The sequence below is a fragment of the Pleurodeles waltl genome, chromosome 11 (assembly GCF_031143425.1).
Source record: "Pleurodeles waltl isolate 20211129_DDA chromosome 11, aPleWal1.hap1.20221129, whole genome shotgun sequence".
Lineage (NCBI taxonomy): Eukaryota > Metazoa > Chordata > Amphibia > Caudata > Salamandridae > Pleurodeles > Pleurodeles waltl.
In genome coordinates, this window is record NC_090450.1 from 921,933,458 (window position 1) to 921,954,462 (window position 21,005).

The window sequence follows — 21,005 nt, forward strand, 5'->3', positions numbered from 1 at the left end:
CACTCTCCCCATGGGGCCAGCAACATGTCTCTAGTGTGGCAGGCTGCTGGAACCAGTCAGCCTACACAGATAGTCGGTTAAGTTTCAGGGGGCATCTCTAAGGTGCCCTCTGTGGTGTATTTTACAATAAAATGTACACTGCCATCAGTGTGCATTTATTGTGCTGAGAAGTTTGATACCAAACTTCCCAGTTTTCAGTGTAGCCATTATGGTGCTGTGGAGTTCGTGTAAAACAGACTCCCAGACCATATACTCTTATGGCTACCCTGCACTTACAATGTCTAAGGTTTTGCTTAGACACTGTAGGGGCACAGTGCTCATGCACTGGTACCCTCACCTATGGTATAGTGCACCCTGCCTTAGGGCTGTAAGGCCTGCTAGAGGGGTGTCTTACCTATACTGCATAGGCAGTGAGAGGCTGGCATGGCACCCTGAGGGGAGTGCCATGTCGACTTACTCATTTTGTTCTCACTAGCACACACAAGCTGGTAAGCAGTGTGTCTGTGCTGAGTGAGGGGTCTCTAGGGTGGCATAATACATGCTGCAGCCCTTAGAGACCTTCCCTGGCATCAGGGCCCTTGGTACCAGAGGTACCAGTTACAAGGGACTTATCTGGATGCCAGGGTGTGCCAATTGTGGAATCAAAAGTACAGGTTAGGGAAAGAACACTGGTGCTGGGGCCTGGTTAGCAGGCCTCAGCACACTTTCAATTCAAAACATAGCATCAGCAAAGGCAAAAAGTCAGGGGGTAACCATGCCAAGGAGGCATTTCCTTACACAAACCCCCCCCCAAACGAAAGAGGATGAGACTAACCTTTCCCAAGAGAGTCTTCATTTTCTAAGTGGAAGAACCTGGAAAGGCCATCTGCATTGGCATGGGCAGTCCCAGGTCTGTGTTCCACTATAAAGTCCATTCCCTGTAGGGAGATGGACCACCTCAACAGTTTTGGCTTTTCACCTTTCATTTGCATCAGCCATTTGAGAGGTCTGTGGTAAGTTTGAACTAGGAAGTGAGTCCCAAAGAGGTATGGTCTCAGCTTCTTCAGGGACCAAACCACAGCAAAGGCCTCCCTCTCAATGGTACTCCAACGCTGCTCCCTGGGGAGTAACCTCCTGCTAATGAAAGCAACAGGCTGGTCAAGGCCATCATCATTTGTTTGGGACAAAACTGCCCCTATCCCATGTTCAGAGGCATCTGTCTGCACAATGAACTGCTTAGAATAATCTGGAGCTTTTAGAACTGGTGCTGAGCACATTGCTTGTTTCAGGGTGTCAAAGGCCTGTTGGCATTCTACAGTCCAGTTCACTTTCTTGGCCATTTTCTTGGAGGTGAGTTCAGTGAGGGCTGTCACAATGGATCCATATCCCTTCACAAACCTCCTGTAATACCCAGTCAAGCCAAGGAATGCCCTGACTTGAGTCTGGGTTTTTGGAGCTACCCAGTCCAGAATAGTCTGGATCTTGGGTTGGAGTGGCTGAACTTGGCCTCCACCTACAAGGTGGCCCAAGTAAAGGACAGTTCCCTGCCCTATCTGGCATTTGGATGCCTTGATAGAGAGCCTGCAGATTGCAGAGCCTTCAAAACCTTCTTCAGGTGGACCAGGTGATCCTCCCAGGTGGAGCTGAAGACAGCAATATCATCAAGATAGGCTGTGCTAAAGGACTCCAAACCAGCAAGGACTTGATTCACCAACCTTTGGAAGGTGGCAGGGGCATTCTTTAAACCAAAGGGCATAACAGTAAACTGATAATGCCCATCAGGTGTGGAGAATGCTGTTTTCTCTTTTGCTCCAGGTGCCATTTTTATTTGCCAGTACCCTGCTGTCAAGTCAAAGGTACTTAAGAATTTGGCAGCACCTAATTTGTCTATGAGCTCATCAGCTCTAGGAATTGGATGGGCGTCTGTCTTGGTGACAGAGTTGAGCCCTCTGTAATCCACACAAAACCTCATCTCTTTCTTTCCATCTTTGGTGTGAGGTTTGGGGACTAAGACCACTGGGCTAGCCCAGGGGCTGTCAGAGCGCTCAATTACTCCCAATTCCAGCATCTTGTGGACTTCCACCTTGATGCTTTCCTTAACATGGTCAGACTGTCTAAAAATTTTGTTTTTGACAGGCATGCTGTCTCCTGTGTTCACATCATGGGTACACAGGTGTGTCTGACCAGGGGTTAGGGAGAAGAGTTCAGGGAACTGTTGTAGGACTCTCCTACAATCAGCTTGCTGTTGGCCAGAGAGGGTGTCTGAGTAGATCACTCCATCTACTGAGCCATCTTTTGGGTCTGATGACAGAAGATCAGGGAGAGGTTCACTCTCTGCCTCCTGATCCTCATCTGTTACCATCAACAGATTTACATCAGCCCTGTCATGGAAGAGCTTAAGGCGGTTCACATGGATCACCCTCTTGGGGCTCCTGCTTGTGCCAGGTCCACCAGGTAGGTGACCTGACTCTTCCTTTCTAGCACTGGGTAAGGGCCACTCCATTTGTCCTGAAGTGCCCTGGGAGCCACAGGCTCCAGAACCCAGACTTTCTGCCCTGGTTGGAACTCAACCATTGCAGCCTTTTGGTCATACCAAAACTTCTGGAGCTGTTGGCTGGCCTCAAGGTTTTTGCTTGCCTTTTCCATGTACTCTGCCATTCTAGAGCGAAGGCCAAGTACATAGTCCACTATGTCCTGTTTAGGCTCATGAAGAGGTCTCTCCCAGCCTTCTTTAACAAGAGCAAGTGGTCCCCTTACAGGATGACCAAACAGAAGTTCAAAGGGTGAGAATCCTACTCCCTTCTGTGGCACCTCTCTGTAAGCGAAAAGCAGACATGGCAAGAGGACATCCCATCTCCTTTTGAGCTTTTCTGGGAGCCCCATGATCATGCCTTTTAATGTCTTGTTGAATCTCTCAACTAAGCCATTAGTTTGTGGATGGTATGGTGTAGTGAATTTGTAAGTCACCCCACACTCATTCCACATGTGTTTTAGGTATGCTGACATGAAGTTGGTACCTCTGTCAGACACCACCTCCTTAGGGAAACCCACTCTGGTAAAGATACCAATGAGGGCCTTGGCTACTGCAGGAGCAGTAGTCGACCTAAGGGGAATAGCTTCAGGATACCTAGTAGCATGATCCACTACTACTAGGATATACATATTTCCTGAGGCTGTGGGAGGTTCTAGTGGACCAACTATGTCCACACCCACTCTTTCAAAGGGGACCCCCACCACTGGAAGTGGAATGAGGAGGGCCTTTGGATGCCCACCTGTCTTACCACTGGCTTGACAGGTGGGGCAGGAGAGGCAAAACTCCTTAACCTTGTGGGACATATTGGGCCAGTAGAAGTGGTTGACTAACCTCTCCCACGTCTTGGTTTGTCCCAAATGCCCAGCAAGGGGAATATCATGGGCTAAGGTCAGAATAAACTCTCTGAACGACTGAGGCACTACCACTCTCCTAGTGGCACCAGGTTTGGGGTCTCTGGCCTCAGTGTACAGGAGTCCATCTTCCCAATAGACCCTATGTGTTCCATTTTTCTTGCCCTTGGACTCTTCAGCAGCTTGCTGCCTAAGGCCTTCAAGAGAGGGACAGGTTTCTTGTCCCTTACACAGCTCCTCCCTTGAGGGTCTCCCTGGGCCTAAGAGCTCAACCTGATAAGGTTCAAGCTCCAAAGGCTCAGTTCCCTCAGAAGGCAGAACTTCTTCCTGAGAAGAGAGGTTCTCTTTTTCTGACTGTGTTGCAGTTGGTTTCCCAACTGACTTTCCTTTTCTCTTGGTAGGCTGGGCCTTTCTTCCAGACTCCAGCTCTACTTTTTCACCCTGTGCCTTGCACTGTGCTCTTGTTTTTACACACACCAGTTCAGGGATACCCAGCATGGCTGCATGGGTTTTTAGTTCTACCTCAGCCCATGCTGAGGACTCCAGGTCATTTCCAAGCAGACAGTCTACTGGGATGTTTGAGGAGACCACCACCTGTTTCAGGCCATTGACCCCTCCCCATTCTAAAGTTACCATTGCCATGGGATGTGCTTTAGTCTGATTGTCAGCGTTGGTGACTGTATAGGTTTTTCCAGTCAGGTATTGGCCAGGGGAAACCAGTTTCTCTGTCACCATGGTGACACTGGCACCTGTATCCCTCAGGCCTTCTACACTTGTCCCATTAATAAAGAGCTGCTGCCTGTATTTTTGCATGTTAGGCGGCCAGGCAGCTAGTGTGGCTAAATCCACCCCACCCTCAGAGACTAGAGTAGCTTCAGTGTGGACCCTGATTTGCTCTGGGCACACTGTTGATCCCACTTGGAGACTAGCCATTCCAGTGTTACCTGGATTGGAGTTTGGAGTGGAACTTTTCTTGGGACAGGCCTTGTCTCCAGTTTGGTGTCCAGACTGACTACAGTTTCGACACCAGGCCTTTTTGGGATCAAAGTTTTTACCCTTGTACCCAGGATTGTTTTGTGAAGAGGCTCTGGGCCCACCCTCCTGTGCAGGTTTTTGGGGGCCTGTAGAAGACTCTTTACTATTTTTATTTTTGGCTGTCTCACCACCTTTCCCCTGGGGAGGTTTTGTGACCCCTTTCTTTTGGTCACCCCCTGTGGAAGTTTTGGACACCCTAGTCTTGACCCAATGGTCCGCCTTCTTTCCCAATTCTTGGGGAGAAATTGGTCCTAGGTCCACCAGATGCTGATGCAGTTTATCATTGAAACAATTACTTAATAGGTGTTCTTTCACAAATAAATTGTACAGCCCATCATAATCATTTACACCATTTCCTTGAATCCAACCATCTAGTGTTTTTACTGAGTAGTCTACAAAGTCAACCCAGGTCTGGCTCGAGGATTTTTGAGCCCCCCTGAATCTAATCCTATACTCCTCAGTGGAGAATCCAAAGCCCTCAATCAGGGTACCCTTCATGAGGTCATAAGATTCTGCATCTTTTCCAGAGAGTGTGAGGAGTCTATCCCTACACTTTCCTGTGAACATTTCCCAAAGGAGAGCACCCCAGTGAGATTTGTTCACTTTTCTGGTTTCACAAGCCCTCTCAAAAGCTGTGAACCATTTGGTGATGTCATCACCATCTTCATATTTAGTTACAATCCCTTTGGGGATTTTCAACATGTCAGGAGAATCTCTGACCCTAGTTATGTTGCTGCCACCATTGATGGGTCCTAGGCCCATCTCTTGTCTTTCCCTTTCTATGGCTAGGATCTGTCTTTCCAAAGCCAATCTTTTGGCCATCCTGGCTAACTGGATGTCCTCTTCACTGGAGTTATCCTCAGTGATTTCAGAGTTGTTGGTCCCTCCTGTGAGGGAACCTGCATCTCTGACTATTATTTGTGGAGTCAGGGCTTGAGAAGCCCTGTTCTCCCTAAGTAGGACTGGAGGGGGGGAATTTCCCTCCAAGTCACTATCTTCATCCTCTGTGTTGCCATCCTCAGAGGGGTTGGCTTTTTCAAACTCTGCCAAAAGCTCCTGGAGCTGTACTTTGGTAGGTTTGGAGCCCATTGCTATTTTCTTTAGTTTACAGAGTGACCTTAGCTCTTTCATCTGTAGATGGAGGTAAGGTGTGGTGTCGAGTTCCACCACATTCACATCTGTGCTAGACATTATGCTTCTAAAAGCTGGAATACTTTTTAAGAAACTAAACTGGTTCTAGAATCTAATTCAAACTTTTAACAAACTTTTAAACTCTAAAAGAAATGCTAACAGGGACTAACACAAGGCCCTAGCAGGACTTTAAAGAATTTAGAAAACTTTTCAAATTGCAAAAATCTATTTCTAATGACAATTTTGGAATTTGTCGTGTGATCAGGTATTGGCTGAGTAGTCCAGCAAATACAAAGTTTTGTACCCCACCGCTGATCCACCAATGTAGGAAGTTGGCTCTGTATGTGCTATTTCAAAGTAAGGAATAGCATGCACAGAGTCAAAGGGTTCCCCTTAGAGGTAGAATAGTGGTAAAAAGAGATAATACTAATGCTCTATTTTGTGGTAGTGTGGTCGAGCAGTAGGCTTATCCAAGGAGTAGTGTTAAGCATTTGTTGTACATACACAGACAATAAATGAGGTACACACACTCAGAGACAAATCCAGCCAATAGGTTTTGTATAGAAAAATATCTTTTCTTAGTTTATTTTAAGAACCACAGGTTCAAATTTAACATGTAATATCTTGTTTGAAAGGTATTGCAGGTAAGTACATTAGGAACTTTGAATCATTTCAATTGCATGTATACTTTTCAAGTTATTCACAAATAGCTATTTCAAAAGTGGACACTTAGTGCAATTTTCACAGTTCCTGGGGGAGGTAAGTTTTTGTTAGTTTTACCAGGTAAGTAAGACACTTACAGGGTTCAGTTCTTGGTCCAAGGTAGCCCACCGTTGGGGGTTCAGAGCAACCCCAAAGTTACCACACCAGCAGCTCAGGGCCGGTCAGGTGCAGAGTTCAAAGTGGTGCCCAAAACGCATAGGCTTCAATGGAGAGAAGGGGGTGCCCCGGTTCCAGTCTGCCAGCAGGTAAGTACCCGCGTCTTCGGAGGGCAGACCAGGGGGGTTTTGTAGGGCACCGGGGGGGACACAAGCCCACACAGAAATTTCACCCTCAGCGGCGCGGGGGCGGCCGGGTGCAGTGTTAGAACAAGCGTCGGGTTCGCAATGGAAGTAAATGAGAGATCACGGGATCTCTTCAGCGCTGCAGGCAGGCAAGGGGGGGCTTCCTCGGGGAAACCTCCACTTGGGCAAGGGAGAGGGACTCCTGGGGGTCACTTCTGCAGTGAAAGTCCGGTACTTCAGGTCCTGGGGGCTGCGGGTGCAGGGTCTTTTCCAGGCGTCGGGACTTAGGTTTCAGAGAGTCGCGGTCAGGGGAAGCCTCGGGATTCCCTCTGCAGGCGGCGCTGTGGGGGCTCAGGGGGGACAGGTTTTGGTACTCAGTCGTAGAGTAGTCCGGGGGTCCTCCCTGAGGTGTTGGTTCTCCACCAGCCGAGTCTGGGTCGCCGGGTGCAGTGTTGCAAGTCTCACGCTTCTTGCGGGGAGATTGCAGGGTTCTTTAAAGCTGCTCCTTTGGATAAAGTGGCAGTCTTTTTGGAGCAGGTCCGCTGTCCTCGGGAGTTTCTGGTCGTCGTCGAAGCAGGGCAGTCCTCAGAGGATTCAGAGGTCGCTGGTCCCTTTGGAAGGCGTCGCTGGAGCAGAGTTCTTTGGAAGGCAGGGGACAGGCCGGTGAGTTTCTGGAGCCAAGGCAGTTGTTGTCTTCTGGTCTTCCTCTGCAGGGGTTTTCAGCTAGGCAGTCCTTCTTGTTGTTGCAGGAATCTAAAATCTTAGGTTCAGGGAAGCCCTTAAATACTAAATTTAAGGGCGTGTTTAGGTCTGGGGGGTTAGTAGCCAATGGCTACTAGCCCTGAGGGTGGGTACACCCTCTTTGTGCCTCCTCCCAAGGGGAGGGGGTCACATCCCTAATCCTATTGGGGGAATCCTCCATCTGCAAGATGGAGGATTTCTAAAAGTTAGAGTCACCTCAGCTCAGGACACCTTAGGGGCTGTCCTGACTGGCCAGTGACTCCTCCTTGTTATTCTCATTATTTTCTCCGGCCTTGCCGCCAAAAGTGGGGGCCGGGGCCGGAGGGGGCGCTCAACTCCACTAGCTGGAGTGTCCTGCGGTGCTGTGACAAAGGGGTGAGCCTTTGAGGCTCACCGCCAGGTGTTACAGCTCCTGCCTGGGGGAGGTGTTAGCATCTCCACCCAGTGCAGGCTTTGTTACTGGCCTCAGAGTGACAAAGGCACTCTCCCCATGGGGCCAGCAACATGTCTCTAGTGTGGCAGGCTGCTGGAACCAGTCAGCCTACACAGATAGTCGGTTAAGTTTCAGGGGGCACCTCTAAGGTGCCCTCTGTGGTGTATTTTACAATAAAATGTACACTGCCATCAGTGTGCATTTATTGTGCTGAGAAGTTTGATACCAAACTTCCCAGTTTTCAGTGTAGCCATTATGGTGCTGTGGAGTTTGTGTAAAACAGACTCCCAGACCATATACTCTTATGGCTACCCTGCACTTACAATGTCTAAGGTTTTGCTTAGACACTGTAGGGGCACAGTGCTCATGCACTGGTACCCTCACCTATGGTATAGTGCACCCTGCCTTAGGGCTATAAGGCCTGCTAGAGGGGTGTCTTACCTATACTGCATAGGCAGTGAGAGGCTGGCATGGCACCCTGAGGGGAGTGCCATGTCGACTTACTCATTTTGTTCTCACTAGCACACACAAGCTGGTAAGCAGTGTGTCTGTGCTGAGTGAGGGGTCTCTAGGGTGGCATAATACATGCTGCAGCCCTTAGAGACCTTCCCTGGCATCAGGGCCCTTGGTACCAGAGGTACCAGTTACAAGGGACTTATCTGGATGCCAGGGTGTGCCAATTGTGGAATCAAAAGTACAGGTTAGGGAAATAACACTGGTGCTGGGGCCTGGTTAGCAGGCCTCAGCACACTTTCAATTCAAAACATAGCATCAGCAAAGGCAAAAAGTCAGGGGGTAACCATGCCAAGGAGGCATTTCCTTACACTAGGCCTTTGAAGCTTCCTGCCCTGCAATATCCATCCTGCTTAGGCGAGGTGCAAACACCCTCGCCCAGTGCAAGCTTTTGTCTCTGGCTTTCACTTTGAAGGACCAGAAACGTGCTTATGGTGGCTGGACTGGTCATGACCAGTCAGTCAACCCGTGCCCTCAGGGCGCAGGTATTAATAAATCGCTCACTGGCATCAGTGGAGGTTTATTATTCTGAGAACTTTGATACTAAAGATCCCTATATTCAGAGAAGCCATTGTGTAGCTGGGAAACTCAGTGACCAGTGTCCAACACATACATTTAAAATGGCTTCTCAGGTCACTTGCTATGTCTGAGAATCGACAAAGACACAGCAGGGGCATACCCTTTCTTGCAAATATACCTCACAAGTTCTATAATGCACCCTGCCTCAGGGCTGTAAGGCCTGCTGCAGGGGTGAATTACATATATTGATGCAGTGTAAGGGGACATGGTACACAGGCTGAGTGCCATGTTGTGTTTTGACTTTTGCCTGCACGAGACTCGCAGCCTGCAATGGTAGCCTTTCATGTGATGGGTCCCTAAGGGTGGCACAATTTGTGCTGCGGCCCTTAGGGACCCTCCTTAATACCCAAGGCTCTAGTACCATTTACTAGGGACTTACAGTGGGTGCTAAGGATTTTGCCAATTGGGAAAAACAACTGTGCAGTTGTGAGGGAAGAGATCTGGCACTTGGGTCCTGGTTAGCAGGAGCCCAGTGCACTTTCAGTCGAAATTACACCAGAAACCATGGAGGGAGAGAGGGAGAGAAAACATGTCAATGAAGGCACAAAATCCTACACACCAGATGTTGATTGGTGTGGGGGAATTTTGTGTTGCACCGAGGGCAGAAACAAAACTGCATCCATTCCATCAGTTCAGCATATTTACGGTGCTGCATGGTGAGGCAGGCCTGAAGTGGGTGAAGATGCCCCAGAGGCCAGACCTACAAGTGGCGATAAACATGAAGATGGAAATACGCAATCGAAAAACAATACAGTCGGTAAAGACGGAAGGAACATTTTTGGAGCAAGTCAAAAGAGGGAGTGAAGACATACACGTCTGAATCCGAGGGCAGAGAGAAGACAATCTAACAAAGGAATCGGTGCCCACGCCCAGTATCATCGAGAAGGAGGAGTCACTCAATCCCATGTTGTGGGAAAATGCTTCTTTGAAGAAAAACAACTTGCAGTGTTGCAGCGTATGTCTAGCTACAGCCACACATGCCATTGAACATAATGTTTCTAATTCTATCTGGAAAGTATTGCTGTAAATTTGGAACTGCATTTCCTTTATATATAATCCTTAATTTGTGTTTCTTTAGCTCCCTTCATAGCCCTTTCCGCCTCTCTTCCATATCAAGTCCTTTTATTTTAACTAATTGTACACTTATTTTTGTCATTCTCATTTATATTTTTCACTTAGTTTAATCACAATGTCTTCTTAGGCAGAAGATGACCTATCAATTACAAATGGTTCCAATGATAAGTGAATTTCGACTAGGTTGGGGGGGGGGGGGGGGGGGGGGGGGGAAGGGGGGAGAGGAGAACCCCACACAACCTACATAATAAAACTGGTTACCTAGGATGGACTGCTGTCTACAAACTGAAACCCTGGTCATTTGCTTTTCTGTATATACACACACACACACACACACACACACACACACAGAAGAGCCACATTTTACGCAAGTCTGTGCTATCACCACAAGCACTGAGGACTAACTCCCCCCTCGCCCCCAACCGCTATATATACTATATATAAAAATAATAATAAAAAAAGATGTAAAAATTCCTAGATTCTAATGTATTTAAGCATTTTTATTGCTTTAGAAAAAGCAAAAAGATATTGCCTTTCCCTTTTTAAATCTGTGTTTCCCAAACTTTACAGAACCACAACCCACTTTTTATTACAACAAACTTTTATGACCCACCTAGCTAAAATGCTCATGAGGAGAGCATTTTTTTTTTTTTTTAACTTAACTAAAAAAAAACGTGTGGTAGCGCACGGTCATTTACAGACAACACATTTTCTGCTGTAATGGTAGCTAAATCTGCACAGACATTTTACTGACAAACTGTATTGGACATAAATGACTATGTAGATATCTGATTTCAGTGAATATTTGTTATTTGGTCATCACCAAGTAAACTGCCTTGCTTTGTCCCGATCCTATTAAAATCTTTGTTTCCACCACACTTCAGAATTACAAAAAATGCTTCCCTAACTGCGGAATGTTTACAGTTCACTTGCAGTTATTTACATTTGTGTTCCCAAAAAAATGACACATAATTCACTTTACTTTCTCTGACTGCACAGTGAAAATAGTTTATAAACACCAGTCTCCGTGTAAAAAAAAAAAAAAAAAAAAAACATAAGCAACAGAAGACAGTCTGACATTTGACTTCTGTTATTGAAGCACAGCAAACGTACCAGGGTAAAACAGATTTTAAAGACATCTTTATTTAAAACCTGGACTTTAGAGACCCATAGAAATTGGCTGGAGACACACTAGTCAACCAATATTTGATAGGAACAGCTCGTTACCCGGAGGGGTATCCAAACGCTGATAATGGTGAGCCTCAGTCAAAAAGTCAGCTATTGGATGGGCACCGACAGTTTGAAAAACAATGCCTTCAATGAACATAAGCTGCAGGAGTTAATGCCTCACTGTGCTTGTTAGCAGCACATTTTAATGGCCCTGCATATAACTACACCTACAGGACTAACTACCAATCACCTTATGAATGATAAATTGCAGAACACATATTTAGGATAAACTAACTGAAAGCTTATTGTTATGTAAATGTATTACCTTCGTGCCAATGCCTCCTGTGCATCCATTGCTGAATTGCGACCTCTAAATGGAGGAGGACTAGGTGGAGTTCGGCTTCGACTGCCACTGCGTACTCTAAGTTTCTCAATTTTTTTCTTCTTTTCTCTGCAAAACATATAATACACATTTGTTATAATTAACAAGGAAAGCCCTCGATGGTTTACTTACTTTGTGCTAACCAAAAGATAACAATGACACCTCAGTCAGGAAATACAAGAACACATCTTGGCTGAACACAATTTATATGGCATGTCCCATGTCATTATCTTACTATACAGTGAAGTAAGCAGACAATTAAAAAATCCACGATTTAGAAAAAAAAAAGAAAAAGGTTACATTTAACCTTTATTAAAGCAATAATTAAATTAGTATAACTGAAACACAAGAGTAACTACCATGCGCGGAAAAACATTCCCAGTCTCATAAAAGTTGAACCAAGTAAAACATACAACGCTGGACACAGCAATACAAAACCAATAAGTGTACAACTGTTATACTGCTCATTTCAGTCTCAGTTTAGGATCTGTCTTCTGGAAGTCAGGTTAAGATTAATTGGATCAATATATTTGAGTTTACTATTCTAACTCCAGCCCTATAATATTTAGGGAAAGTGCATCTTCCTTCAAAATAGTCCATGATGCTTATTGCTATTTTAACACGAGTCTTTGAATATTTTGGAGAAAATTATTTATTCTGCCGTGTTTCAAAAACGGTTGAAAATTTTAAATTTTACACAGCTTGGCACGTTAGGGCACCAGAAGGCAAAAAACTAGGACAGCCACGTGTAATAGTTTTCTGTTAAAATTCTATAAGCCGAATGTTAAAACAGATCAAGGCAATTATTTTCTGTGTATTGAGGTGGTGAGGAATACTTTTTTCTACATTCACATATATTACACAATAGCCGAATTTTAAATAGGAAAATGCATAACATTTCAAGGATAACATATGAGGTAAGCAAGTTTTTACTTTTTTCTTTGCAGCTTCCAGCATGTGTTTATCCAGTTGAAAAAATATACAGTGGCGACCCGATAACATTCCCACTACTCAAAGTATTTTTTTGTCCTAAACTAGTGGTACTCTTCTGTAGTCTAGTTAGTGAAATGCTAAACAATGTAGTATTAGAAGAGAAGAACTCATCTTCCCCCGATAGCGAGGCCTGTGCCACTTGAATTTGTTGGTAACTTTTCAATGCTGCAAAGGCATGTCCTTGACTGCAGCTACACCAAAAGGTATCTGGCAACTACCTTTCCCCACCCACAGAGAAAACGAGTGTCAGGGAGAGATACAGTAGATGTGAATGTGCAAACCTCAGTGTCAGAGATGGATACTGGCAGCGCTGGAAACTAAAAGGAAATCATGCATGCAGAGTTCAATGGACTCTGTTTACCCAATCCAGGTACATGTTAACAACCCACACAATCATATATACATGCAGGGAACTTCCATGCAAGTCCCAATTATGGAAGACTGCAGAAATTAAAAGCTTTTTGTTGATGAAGTACGTAGCAGACAATGTCTTGGACAGCATTGAACTAGAAATGGAATGAGATGGAGAGGTGGAAAAGCGCAGGTAAATATCACTGACCAATACACCCATAGAGCGCTGCCCTTGGAGATAGTATGTGGATACCAGGAGGCGAAGTTTTTGCACTTTATATTTTCTGCTGTGGCAAAAAGATATTTGAGGTGTGCCCCATTTCAAGTATATTTGAAGGACTTGCGGGTTGAGTTCCCATTCGTGGACTAGTTGCTGCATCCTGCTGAGCAGGTCTGCAAAGTCGTTGTCCTTTCCTGGGAGATACTCTGGAGAGTTGTGACATTAAGATAGACCATGTCGCCTCTTGTTTCTGAATGTAGTACATCGCCACACAGAGCAGTGAGTATGACTGTCTAACACTAGATCTTCCCAGTGACACTGTGATCGAGCCCACTGAGAGACAGACATTGCTGTCGGGGACGCATGTGGAGACTGGCATGGGGGAACAATGGCAATGCAGGAGGCCATCATCCCTAACAGGCACATCAAAGTCCTGACCGTGTATGATGAGTTCTCTCAAAATTGAGGGAGGAGAGACTGAAAGTTGTGAACACAAGCCGGATTTGGGCACGCAATCCTCAATTGTGCATTGAGTATAGCTCCTAGATAGAACTGTATCTGGAGAAGTTGAAGGTGGGTTTTGAGACGGTTGAGTATGAAACTTAAGTTGTGCAGAAGGACCACTGTCATCCAAGTGTAGCTTTCGCATTGTGATAACATGCTGGCTTTGATGAGCCAGTTGTCTAGGTAAGGGAATACGTGTACGTTTTGTCACCTGAGATGTGCTGCTACTACTGCTTAGCACTTTGTGAATACCCTGGAAGCTGTGGTGACTCTCAAAGGAAGAACCTTGAATTGGTAGCGTTCTCCCGCAATCATGAAATGAGATATTTGCAGGGTGGATGGGCATATGGAAGTAGGCATCCTTGAGATCTAGGGTGGTCGGGAAGTCGCCCTGTTGTAAAAGGGGGATAATGTCTTGAAGAGTGACTGTAAGGAAATGCCTCCTTGGCATGGTTGCCCCCTGACTTTTTACCTTTGCTGATGCTATGTTTACAATTGAAAGTGTGCTGAGGCCTGCTAACCAGGCCCCAGCACCAGTGTTCTTTCCCTAACCTGTACTTTTGTATCCACAATTGGCAGACCCTGGCATCCAGATAAGTCCCTTGTAACTGGTACTTCTAGTACCAAGGGCCCTGATGCCAAGGAAGGTCTCTAAGGGCTGCAGCATGTCTTATGCCACCCTGGAGACCTCTCACTCAGCACAGACACACTGCTTGTCAGCTTGTGTGTGCTAGTGAGGACAAAACGAGTAAGTCGACATGGCACTCCCCTCAGGGTGCCATGCCAGCCTCTCACTGCCTATGCAGTATAGGTAAGACACCCCTCTAGCAGGCCTTACAGCCCTAAGGCAGGGTGCACTATACCATAGGTGAGGGTACCAGTGCATGAGCATGGTACCCCTACAGTGTCTAAACAAAACCTTAGACATTGTAAGTGCAGGGTAGCCATAAGAGTATATGGTCTGGGAGTCTGTCAAACACGAACTCCACAGCACCATAATGGCTACACTGAAAACTGGGAAGTTTGGTATCAAACTTCTCAGCACAATAAATGCACACTGATGCCAGTGTACATTTTATTGTAAAATACACCACAGAGGGCACCTTAGAGGTGCCCCCTGAAACTTAACCGACTGTCTGTGTAGGCTGACTAGTTCCAGCAGCCTGCCACACCAGAGACATGTTGCTGGCCCCATGGGGAGAGTGCCTTTGTCACTCTGAGGCCAGTAACAAAGCCTGCACTGGGTGGAGATGCTAACACCTCCCCCAGGCAGGAGCTGTAACACCTGGCGGTGAGCCTCAAAGGCTCACCCCTTTGTCACAGCCCAGCAGGGCACTCCAGCTTAGTGGAGTTGCCCGCCCCCTCCGGCCACGGCCCCCACTTTTGGCGGCAAGGCTGGAGGGAACAAAGAAAGCAACAAGGAGGAGTCACTGGCCAGTCAGGACAGCCCCTAAGGTGTCCTGAGCTGAGGTGACTCTGACTTTTAGAAATCCTCCATCTTGCAGATGGAGGATTCCCCCAATAGGGTTAGGATTGTGACCCCCTCCCCTTGGGAGGAGGCACAAAGAGGGTGTACCCACCCTCAGGGCTAGTAGCCATTGGCTACTAACCCCCCAGACCTAAACACGCCCTTAAATTTAGTATTTAAGGGCTACCCTGAACCCTAGAAAATTAGATTCCTGCAACTACAAGAAGAAGGACTGCCTAGCTGAAAAACCCCTGCAGAGGAAGACCAGAAGACGACAACTGCCTTGGCTCCAGAAACTCACCGGCCTGTCTCCTGCCTTCCAAAGATCCTGCTCCAGCGACGCCTTCCAAAGGGACCAGCGACCTCGACATCCTCTGAGGACTGCCCCTGCTTCGAAAAGACAAGAAACTCCCGAGGACAGCGGACCTGCTCCAAGAAAAGCTGCAACTTTGTTTCCAGCAACTTTAAAGAACCCTGCAAGCTCCCCGCAAGAAGCGTGAGACTTGCAACACTGCACCCGGCGACCCCGACTCGGCTGGTGGCGATCCAACACCTCAGGAGGGACCCCAGGACTACTCTGATACTGTGAGTACCAAAACCTGTCCCCCCTGAGCCCCCACAGCGCCGCCTGCAGAGGGAATCCCGAGGCTTCCCCTGACCGCGACTCTTTGAACCTAAAGTCCCGACGCCTGGGAGAGACCCTGCACCCGCAGCCCCCAGGACCTGAAGGACCGGACTTTCACTGGAGAAGTGACCCCCAGGAGTCCCTCTCCCTTGCCCAAGTGGAGGTTTCCCCGAGGAATCCCCCCCTTGCCTGCCTGCAGCGCTGAAGAGATCCCGAGATCTCTCATAGACTAACATTGCAAACCCGACGCTTGTTTCTACACTGCACCCGGCCGCCCCCGCGCTGCTGAGGGTGAAATTTCTGTGTGGACTTGTGTCCCCCCCGGTGCCCTACAAAACCCCCCTGGTCTGCCCTCCGAAGACGCGGGTACTTACCTGCAAGCAGACCGGAACCGGGGCACCCCCTTCTCTCCATTCTAGCCTATGTGTTTTGGGCACCACTTTGAACTCTGCACCTGACCGGCCCTGAGCTGCTGGTGTGGTGACTTTGGGGTTGCTCTGAACCCCCAACGGTGGGCTACCTTGGACCAAGAACTGAACCCTGTAAGTGTCTTACTTACCTGGTAAAACTAACAAAAACTTACCTCCCCCAGGAACTGTGAAAATTGCACTAAGTGTCCACTTTTAAAACAGCTATTTGTCAATAACTTGAAAAGTATACATGCAATTTTTATGATTTGAAGTTCCTAAAGTACTTACCTGCAATACCTTTCGAATGAGATATTACATGTAGAATTTGAACCTGTGGTTCTTAAAATAAACTAAGAAAAGATATTTTTCTATAACAAAACCTATTGGCTGGATTTGTCTCTGAGTGTGTGTACCTCATTTATTGCCTATGTGTATGTACAACAAATGCTTAACACTACTCCTTGGATAAGCCTACTGCTCGACCACACTACCACAAAATAGAGCATTAGTATTATCTATTTTTACCACTATTTTACCTCTAAGGGGAACCCTTGGACTCTGTGCATGCTATTCCTTACTTTGAAATAGCACATACAGAGCCAACTTCCTACAGTGACCATGTGGAAGTGTTCTGAATGGGACTGAGAGCACAGTCTTTTTTTTTGTCTTCTTTTTTTTTAAAGGAATGAGGTAGTATATAGAGTATACTCCTGTTCCTTGGTATTGTAGCGGAACTGGCCAGAGGACTCCTTTGAGAAGAAGGGATTGTACCGCTTGTTTGAGAAAGTTTTCTTGAGAAAGCCTGTGAGGGGGAATGTTTGGAGCAGGAGTAGTAAGCACCAGATCGTAGCCATATTGGCTAACAGAGAAGACCCACTGGTCCGAAGTGATGTTAGGCCATTGGGTATGGAAATTGTGAAGGCTTCCTCCGACAGGTGTGGAGTTGGGGGTGGGGAGACGTAGGTAGTCTGTTTAGATGTTTATCTGGAGGTGAAAATGAGGGCGCTTTTACCTTTACCTCTTATGTTGTTAACTCTACAGAAGGCTTGTTAGAAGGAACTGGAAGGCTGTCTGATCTTAGAAGTGGAGGCTTCTGAGGTCGATGGTTTGTAACCACCTCTGAATATGGGGCAACAAAAAGAACCTCTTTGGGAGGGGAACTGTAAAGCACCCATGGCCTTTGCGGTATCAGTGCCTTTTTTTCAGCTTCTCAAAGGTGGAGTCCACTTGAGGGCTGAAAAGATGCTTATCGAAGGGCATGTTTAGTTCTGCTTATTGTACCCTAGGTTCAAAACCTGAGCATCTAAGCCAGACATGTTTCCTTACTAGGACACTACAGGGAGTGCAGAATTATTAGGCAAGTTGTATTTTTGAGGATTAATTTTATTATTGAACAACAACCATGTTCTCAATGAACCCAAAAAACTCATTAATATCAAAGCTGAATATTTTTGGAAGTAGTTTTTAGTTTGTTTTTAGTTTTAGCTATGTTAGGGGGATATCTGTGTGTGCAGGTGACTATTACTGTGCATAATTATTAGGCAACTTAACAAAAAAAATATATATACCCATTTCAATTATTTATTATTACCAGTGAAACCAATATAACATCTCAACATTCACAAATATACATTTCTGACATTCAAAAACAAAACAAAAACAAATCAGTGACCAATATAGCCACCTTTCTTTGCAAGGACACTCAAAAGCCTGCCATCCATGGATTCTGTCAGTGTTTTGATCTGTTCACCATCAACATTGCGTGCAGCAGCAACCACAGCCTCCCAGACACTGTTCAGAGAGGTGTACTGTTTTCCCTCCTTGTAAATCTCACATTTGATGATGGACCACAGGTTCTCAATGGGGTTCAGATCAGGTGAACAAGGAGGCCATGTCATTAGATTTCCTTCTTTTATACCCTTTCTTGCCAGCCACGCTGTGGAGTACTTGGACGCGTGTGATGGAGCATTGCCCTGCATGAAAATGAAAATGTCACTTACCCAGTGTACATCTGTTCGTGGCATTAGTCGCTGCAGATTCACATGTTTGGCACAGTCCGCTGCCTGGTGTTGGGCTCGGAGTATTACAAGTTGTTTTTCTTCGAAGAAGTCTTTTTTGGTCACGGGACCGAAGGACTCCTCCCTCTTCGGCTCCATTGCGCATGGGCGTCGACTCCATCTTAGATTGTTTTCCCCGCAGAGGGTGAGGATGGAGTTGTTTGCTATAAATAGTGCCCATGCAATGGAGTGAATATGTATGTACGTTAAGAGTTTATAATAATTATTTACAAATGTACAGATGTTTAAGATTTATGATCTACTTCTAAACGGCTACAGGCTTCCCGGGGAGGTGGGAGGGTACATGTGAATCTGCAGCGACTAATGCCACGAACAGATGTACACTGGGTAAGTGACATTTTCAGTTCGATGGCATATGTTGCTGCAGATACACATGTTTGGCATAGACTATAAAGCAGTTACCTCCCCTAAAAGCGGTGGTTTAGCCTGTAGGAGTTGAAGTAGTTTGGAATAATGTTCTTAGTACAGCTTGGCCCACTGTAGCTTGTTGTGCATTTAGTACGTCTACACAGTAGTGTTTAGTAAACGTATGAGGCGTAGACCAGGTTGCAGCCTTACATATTTCGCTCATAGGAATGTTTCCTAGAAAGGCCATTGTAGCACCTTTCTTTCTGGTTGAGTGTGCCTTTGGTGTAATAGGCAATTCTCTTTTGGCTTTAAGATAGCATGTTTGAATACATCTGACTATCCATCTAGCAATGCCTTGTTTAGAGATTGGATTTCCTATGTGTGGTTTTTGAAAAGCTATGAACAGTTGTTTTGTTTTCCTGATTAGCTTTGTTCTGTCCATGTAGTACATTAGTGCTCTTTTGATGTCTAATGTATGTAGTGCCCTTTCAGCCACGGAATTTGGTTGTGGGAAGAACACTGGCAATTCTACTGTTTGATTTAAATGGAATGGTGAGATTACTTTTGGCAGAAATTTTGGATTTGTTCTTAGAACTATTTTATTGTTGTGTATTTGAATAAATGGTTCTTGTATGGTAAATGCCTGTATTTCACTTACTCTTCTGAGGGATGTGATTGCAATGAGAAATGCGACTTTCCAGGTTAGATATTGCATTTCACAGGAATGCATGGGTTCGAAAGGTGGACCCATGAGTCTTGTTAAGACGATGTTAAGATTCCATGAAGGAACTGGTGGTGTTCTTGGTGGTATAATTCTTTTTAGCCCTTCCATGAATGCTTTAATAACTGGTATTCTAATTAGAGACGATGAATGAGTAGTTTGTAGGTAAGCAGATATTGCTGCGAGGTGTATTTTTATAGATGAAAAAGCGAGATTTGCTTTTTGCAAATGTAGTAAGTATCCTACTATGTCTTTAGTAGAGGCATGTAATGGTTGTATTTGATTGGCATGGCAGTAGTAAACAAATCTTTTCCACTTAGATGCATAGCAGTGTCTAGTGGAAGGTTTTCTAGCTTGTTTTATGACCTCCATGCATTCTTGTGTGAGGTCTAAGTGTCCGAATTCTAGGATTTCAGGAGCCAAATTGCCAGATTCAATGATGCTGGGTTTGGATGCCTGATCTGTTGTTTGTGTTGTGTTAACAGATCTGGTCTGTTGGGTAGTTTGACATGCGGTACTAGTGAAAGGTCTAGTAGAGTTGTATACCAAGGTTGTCTTGCCCATGTGGGTGCTATTAGTACGAGTTTGAGTTGGTTTTGACTCAACTTGTTTACTAGATATGGAAGGAGAGGGAGAGGGGGAAAAGCGTATGCAAATATCCCTGACCAACTCATCCATAGAGCATTGCCTTGTGATTCGCGGTGTGGGTACCTGGATGCGAAGTTTTGGCATTTTGAGTTTTCTTTTGTTGCGAACAAATCTATTTGGGGTGTTCCCCAAATTTGAAAGTACTTGTTCAGAACTTGGGGGTGAATTTCCCATTCGTGGACTTGTTGGTGGTCTCGCGAAAGGTTGTCTGCTAGTTGGTTTTGTATTCCTGGAATAAATTGTGCTATTAGGCGAATGTTGTTGTGAATCGCCCACTGCCAAATTTTTTGTGTTAGGAGGCACAATTGTGTTGAGTGTGTTCCTCCTTGTTTGTTTAAATAATACATTGTTGTCATGTTGTCTGTTTTGACAAGAATGTATTTGTGTGTTATTATAGGTTGGAAGGCTTTCAACGCTAGAAATACTGCTAACAGTTCTAGGTAATTGATATGAAATTTTGTTTGGTGTATATCCCATTGTCCTTGAATGCTGTGGTGATTGAGGTGTGCTCCCCACCCTGTCATGGAAGCATCTGTTGTTATAACGTATTGAGGCACTGGGTCCTGAAATGTCCGCCCTTTGTTTAAATTTTTGCTGTTCCACCATAGAAGCGAGAGGTATGTTTGGCGGTCTACCAACACCAGATCTTGAAGTTGACCCTGTGCCTGTGACCATTGTGATGTTAGACACTGTTGTAAGGGTCGCATGTGTAGTCTTGCGTTTGGGACAATGGCTATGCATGATGACATCATGCCTAGAAGTTTTAGCACAAATTTTGCTTGTATCTTTTGGTTTGGAAACATAGCACTTATTACCTTGTGGAATGCCTGCACTCTTTGTGGACTTGGAGTGGTAATTCCTTTTGATGTGTTGATGGTTGCTCCTAGATATTGTTGTGTCTGACACGGTTCTAGGTGTGATTTTGTATAGTTGATGGAAAACCCCAGTTTGTGAAGGGTTTGTATGACACATGTGGTGTCGTTTGCGCATTTTTTTACTGTGTTGGTCTTGATTAGCCAATCGTCTAGGTAAGGGAACACATGTATCTGTTGTAGCTACTACTGCTAGACATTTTGTGAACACTCTTGGTGCAGTTGTTATTCCGAATGGCAACACTTTGAATTGGTAATGTATTCCTTTGAATACGAACCGTAGGTACTTTCTGTGAGAAGGGTGTATTGGTATATGAAAGTACGCATCCTTTAGGTCTAATG

At 45.7% G+C, this 21,005-nt stretch overlaps 1 protein-coding gene across 1 annotated transcript in view; it reads right to left on the reverse strand.

The window, feature by feature from the left end:
- The window catches only part of RSRC2 (arginine and serine rich coiled-coil 2), a 238,343-nt gene that overhangs the window by 153,275 nt on the left and 64,063 nt on the right, over positions 1-21,005 (reverse strand). The window contains exon 6 of the mRNA XM_069214956.1: positions 11,369-11,494. Coding sequence (XP_069071057.1) covers positions 11,369-11,494 — 126 coding nt within the window. The remainder of the gene's footprint in view (positions 1-11,368; positions 11,495-21,005) is intronic.